This window comes from Chelonoidis abingdonii, chromosome 9 (genome assembly GCF_003597395.2).
Source record: "Chelonoidis abingdonii isolate Lonesome George chromosome 9, CheloAbing_2.0, whole genome shotgun sequence".
NCBI lineage: Eukaryota > Metazoa > Chordata > Testudines > Testudinidae > Chelonoidis > Chelonoidis abingdonii.
The window spans coordinates 40058290-40064600 of record NC_133777.1 but is presented as its reverse complement, the minus strand read 5'-3'; the positions used below and the strand labels follow the sequence as shown (position 1 = coordinate 40064600).

Sequence of the window (6311 nt, the reverse complement as noted above, 5' to 3'; positions counted from 1 at the left end):
AATTTTTAACTCACGATTGGATGTTTTTCTAAAAGACCCGCTCTAGGAATTATTGTGGGGCAGTTCTCTGGCCTGTTATACAGGAGGTCAGACTAGATGATCACAATGGTCCCTTCTGGCCTTGGAATCTATGACTAAATTAATGCAACAGTCACCACAACACATTGCTCACATTCTAGGTCAGAGTTGAGGTGGGTGGAGGAGACAAGATAACAATTGTGTAAACAACGTGTAACAGAGAATCCAAGGTCCAGCTGGTCCCTGACCTACCCAGTACCTGATTGGGAGGGACCTTTAAGCATCATGGCAGAGGTAGATTTCAAAGAGAGATTTAAAGGCAAAATGGCATGATACTACCACTGACATATCATGAAATAATGTAAAACTTATAAAAAGGCCAAAATAAATTCTAAATAAAATTTTGAAATTCAATTTTTTTTGGAAAGCTAAACAAAAATTCTGAAAACTTGCAAAAGGAAAATGTTTTAAAATGATTGTTTCAAAATAATGATTTTCCTGGGAATTTTTTGTTGCAATAGAGACTTTTTCAATGTCTTTTAACTTGGACGAAAACCAGCACTGTTCGTCAAAAAAATGTTTAGATGGAAAATTTCTAACCAGCTCTAGTATGGCCTCCCCAACTCCTGTGTTGGCTAAGGCCCCAGGCACTTGCTCGGTTGCAGCTGCAGAGGGAATGCTGCAGTTAATGCTGCTGGCATAATTCCTGCATGAGCAGTGTGTGGTGTCATGGAGCACAGCCAGTCCCCTGCTCTACTCCCTCCCATGGAGCCCCCTCTGTAAAGACATGCTGGTGCTTAGGCTCCCAAAAGTTCCCTCTGGCTGTGGCTACGGTGGAGACAATCCAAGGTTATGACAGTGGCCAGAGGAGCTGAGGAACTTTGCACCAGGTATAACACAGTGATGGTTGTACCCCATCTATTTTAAAACCTTTATTTTGTTGGCTCCCTATGCAGAAGGGGAACACATATCTTGCAGAGGGCCCAGTCACTCATTACTGTGGAAACGCCCATGGGTGAAGGTTCTGAGAAGGGTTCTGGGAGGTTTCTTGGCAATGTTTTCCAAAATCACCCGGCCTTGAGGAGGGAATGTGGAAACTTGCTTCCCCCACTGTGAAGCACACAGTGGGTCCACCGCAAACTCCAGGAGGGCCCAGCTTCAAGAGTTTAATACCTTTTCCTGCCTGACATTAGGACATTTTGCAACTTAGACTGTTAATAAGAAATTAATGTATCATTTTTAATGGTGCCTGGCTGGCTCAGAGGAGAATGGGCAGCATTTCTATGGCTGATCATTCAGAAATGCTGAGCTTATTTGGATGCTAGTATCCATTACTCCAGGCCTGTTTTGAAAGCAGTTTTAACAGACGTATCTCAGTACTGTTCACTGTCACGTTACTCAACAGCTACACTCCGGTTACCTAGCCTTGCAAAATACAACATTCAACTCTATCTACCTATGTCTGTAGTATCTGAGCACCTCACAAACATTAATGACAACGTCTTCAACACCCCTGTGAGGAGGGAAATATTATCTTCAGTTCACCAATAAAGGCATAGTGCGACTTGACATAAATAAATGGTATAAGTTAGGGAAGCTTTTTAGCAAGGGCCTTACCAATAATTGTCATTCTTTAAACTCCAGCTCTCCAAGACCTTCAGAGGGCTTGTCTGCATGGTGATTTAATGAACGACAAGCCAGCAAGTGACTCTACAGTGCACTAGCATGCTATGCACTCACTGCTCATGTGGTCTCTGCCATTGCACACTAAAAGACAGAATGTTTAGTGTGAGGTAGCAAGGTTCACATGACCAGTTAGTGTGCAGGCACGCTAGTGGACTGTAGAGTCATACCCTAGTTTGTCACACACTAAATCACCATGTACACAAGCTATCACATTTTGCTAAAATTTCAGCTCCACTGATGGTAGCAGCAGTGGGAGCCATAGTGTAGACAAGATGTGGCCACTGGCCACAGAGACATGCTTTGAGCCTATGAAGACAACAGTGCTCAAAATGCCAGTGGCTGCACTGTACACACTCATTCTCACCATTTTTACCACCAGTAGAGCTGAACCAGTGCACAGTCCAACAGTTCTTGGATTACTCACTTTCCTAACATCATTCTATATGGTTTCTTTTGGGTTGCATCTATACTAGCAAACTTTGTCATCATAATTCACAATCGGTGCAGCTCTACTGGGTAGCTAAGGCAGAATCTCAACAGTGCTTAGGACTCAGGCATTTGTACAACCATGTTTAAGTCCCATCTACACTACAGCTTCCACCATTGCTACCATAGTAAGCTGTTATAGTCATGAATTGTGGCTACTAATTTTTTCTAGTATAGACTAGGCTTTACTGACAATGGTGCAGACCTGGAAATCAAAACATTAGCCCTTCACTACTGTAACAGTCCTCACCTGGACCCACAATATCCCAAATCTACTCCAGCCCTGACTGGCAGCACTCCCTTGAGCAGAAAGGGCCAAGAAACGAAAATTTTACAGCTGCTTTATGATGTGGACAAATGTCTTCTAGGAACTAAGAGGAGACTTCCATTTACAGTATTCCTAATCAGGATCTTAACCCTGCTCTGTTGAAGTGACTTTACCATTTATCTCCTGGCGGCTGCAATAAGACTCTTTCATGGTAATGGCCAGCACATCAATATTTCCATATAACAGCATTTTAATGATATTGAAATAGAGATATAAATCTATTTTATATTTAGAGGAAGTAAAAAGTTATTTTTGTCTAAAATACAAAATGTTACATATAGCTGCAATATCAATACACAGAAATCGGGGGGAGCACATTTCATTTGTGCTTTACAACTCGGCAAACAACATTGACCAGGACAAAGAATAAAATTATATTTTCATAAGCAAATATACAAGCTATTAGGTTCTCAGATAATCCTGATGTAGCCTAGAATTGGCAGCAATGAATTTGGTTGCTGTATCAGGAATTGCAGTGGTAAGTCTTTGCTTTATGTTTAAAATAGCATCTGTCTAAAAGAAATGTGTCTTATGGTATTTCAGTGTCTCACCTCTACGGTGAACACTGGGAACTCTCTATCTGGGAAAAAGAAGAATCTTTTTTACGGAAAAGAGATTTATAGTTTATAATCAGCTACAAGTTTTAAGTGAAAATGACACTTACATAACTGCATCCTGAAACACAGTCATTTTTTTTGTCAAATTTTTAGTTGTATAACACCACACTTATAGTACAATATATCTGAACTCTTCAGGTTTAGATCCAGAAATATAATCCATTTATATATGGAACACAAGTTACCTACCGGAGGGAAAGCACTTAGTTTGCCAGGATGGGTGTGGTATGTTGATGACAATAGATCTGTTTTGTGCACTATACGGCATGCATTGCTACAGCCTCGTTGTACACAATCCAGTATGTAACCATGTGTGTAAAAGAGAATAGGAGAGGAGTGTTCTGGCTGCAGGGTTATGAAGTATGTATAAGGAGGTAATGGTCCAGCTACACATTTTTTTGCTATTTTCACAATAGTGAAATTAATGCAAATTTATCATTATTTCAAATCCTTTCACTGCAAAAATGAGAATTGAGCAATTTGCTAAAACTTTACTGATCATGAACTCATGGAAACCCTGCTTCCTGACCTGAATTTTTAAAAGGCAATTCCCATGCTACCATTGATACCTCTGTCAATTGGAGAAATGGGGGGAAAGGAGTTTCCATGGGCATCAAAATCAATGTTACTTCCTGCCTCTAACAGCACTACTCCATAGTGAGCTGGTGGAGGGGCTTTTCTCCTGAAGTACAGTTTTTCCTAATATGTACATTTTCCAGTGGATTATATACAAATTGCTTGAACTGGAATAGAAATAATTTGGGGGCTCAAAGGCTTTGTGGCTGATCAACAGTTTAAAACTTGAGCGTTTAGGACTGAACTACACTCTGGTCTTTTCTCAGTTCTACAGTACTGCTTCCCCAAAGCTATGTGGTACACATTGAGAATGGACTCCAGTTAGCATTAAGGTTCTGACTCAAAAGCAGGTCCACTTAAGTAGAGATAGGTAGAAGTTAACAGTGACTTTACTTACATTGTTTACTGGTTTGCCAGTTAACAGAGAATGAAAATTCAGATAGTATAGGTGCTGACATAATAAAAAACACTATCAGTGTATACTTAAAATTTCATTTCTAAAGAGCTTCCTCCATCAAATGAAACTTCCCATCATTAGACAGTAAAGATTTCAGGCCTTTCGGTGGTGGTTCAGGAGTGTCAAGTGGCAAACATCTGCCACATGGTTGATTTGCATTCAGAAGTGCCAGATGGTAGGCATCTCAGCTGGTGCCCTCAGGATATCCACTTCATAACCTCTCAGTGTCTTTTCCTCCTCAACATTCCTTTATCACGTATGCAGGTTTTTGGACGTAAAGCTGTTGGGACAGAAAAGTATGTTGTTTTAGGATCAATAATACATATTAACAGTGAAGTCGCAAGTTAAACCAGGAGACAAGAATCAATTCCATTTTCCACGCCAGACAGAAAGCTATACCTTTGCTCCCCAGTACTGAGCCCCAAAGAAAGAGAACCCTCTCCACTGTAAGAGTGAGGAAAGATTGACAATTGGATCAAACTCCTAAGGGAATGGGTGGATTCTCCATCCCTTGAGATCTTCAGATCCAGACTGGATGCCTTTCTGGAAGACATGCTTTAGTCAAACACAAGTTACTGGGCTCCTACAGGAGTAACAGTAAAATTTAATGGCCTGTAACATACAAAGAGGTCAGACTAGATAATCTCATGATCCCTTCTCATATTAAACACCGTGGCTTAACAACAATGTAAAAGAAGCAGTGAGAGATAAAAAGACTTCCTTTAAAAAGTGGAAGTCAAATCCTAGTGAGGCAAATAGAAAGGAGCACAAACACTGCCAGCTTAAGTGCAAGAGTGTAATAAGAAGAAAACCCAAGAAGAGTTTTGCAGAAGAACGGCTAAGCCAAAAAAACTCCAAAGGTAATAACAAAATGTGTTTTTTTAAGTTACATCAGAAGCAGGAAGCCTGCTAAACAAACCAGTGGGGCCCCCTTGATGATCGAAATACAAAAAAAAAAGCGCTTAAAGATGATTAAGTCATTGCAGAGAAACTAAATGGATTCTTTGCTTCAGGTCTTCACGGCTGAGGATGTTAGGAAGATTTCCACACCTGAGCTGGCTTTTGTAAGTGACAATATCTGAGAACTGTCACAGACTGAAGTGTCAACTAGAGGAGGTTTTGGAATTAATTGATACATTCAACATTAACAAGTCACCAGGACCCCTCGATGGCAAATTCACGCCAAGAGTTCTGAAAGAATCTCAAATTGTGAAGCTGCAGAACTATTAACTAAGGTTTGTAACCTGTCCTTTAAATTGGCTTCAGTACCAATGACTGAAGTTTAGCTAAAGTAACGCCAATATTTCTGAAAAAGGTCTCTAGAGGTGATCCCAGCAATTACAGACTGGTAAGTCTAATGTCAACAGCCTTGGTACCGGGGCAAATCAGTCAAAACAATAGTTAAGAACAAAATTGTCAGGACACATAGAAAAAGATAAACTTTGGAGCAATAGTAACATGGTTTCTGTAAAGGGAAATCGTGTCTTACTAATCTATTAGAGTTATTTGAAGGGGTCAACAAACATGTGGATCAAGGGGGATCCAATGGACATAGTGTACTTAGGTTTCCAGAAAGCCTTTGACAAGGTCCCTCACAAAGGCTCTTACATAAATAAGCTGTCATGGGATATAAAGGGAAGGCCTTTCATGGACTGAGACTGGTTAAAAGCAGGGAACAAAGAGTAGGAATTAATGGTAAATTCTCAGAATGGAGAGAGGTAACTAGTGGTGTTCCCAAGGGTCAGTCCTAGGATCAATCCTATTCAATTTATTAATAAATGATCTGGAGAAAGGGGTAAACAGTGAGGATGGCAAAGTCTGCAGATGATAGTAAACGCTACTCAAGATAGTTAAGAACCAAAGCAGATTGTGAAGAACTTCAAAAAGATCTCACAAAACTAAGTGATTGGGGCAACAAAATGGCAAATTAAATTAAATGTGGATAAAATGTAAAGTAATGCAACATTGGAAAAAATGACCCCTACTATACATACAATATGATGGGGCTAATTTAGCTTACAACGAGTCAGGAAAAAGATCTTGGCGTCATCGTGGATAGTTCTCTGAAGATGTCCACGCAGTGTGGAGAGGTGGTCAAAAATGGCACAAACAGGATGTTAGGAATCATTAAAAAGGGGATAGA

General features: G+C 40.2%; 1 protein-coding gene across 2 annotated transcripts in view; it reads right to left on the bottom strand.

The window, feature by feature from the left end:
* Positions 1-1878: 1878 nt before the first annotated feature.
* Positions 1879-6311, bottom strand: part of KATNIP (katanin interacting protein) — a 166640-nt gene continuing 162207 nt past the window's right edge. For both annotated transcript variants that reach the window (XM_032794660.2, XM_032794661.2), the window contains one exon: positions 1879-4448. In XM_032794660.2, the coding sequence (XP_032650551.1) occupies positions 4390-4448 (59 nt within the window). In that variant the 3' untranslated portion in view covers positions 1879-4389. The remainder of the gene's footprint in view (positions 4449-6311) is intronic.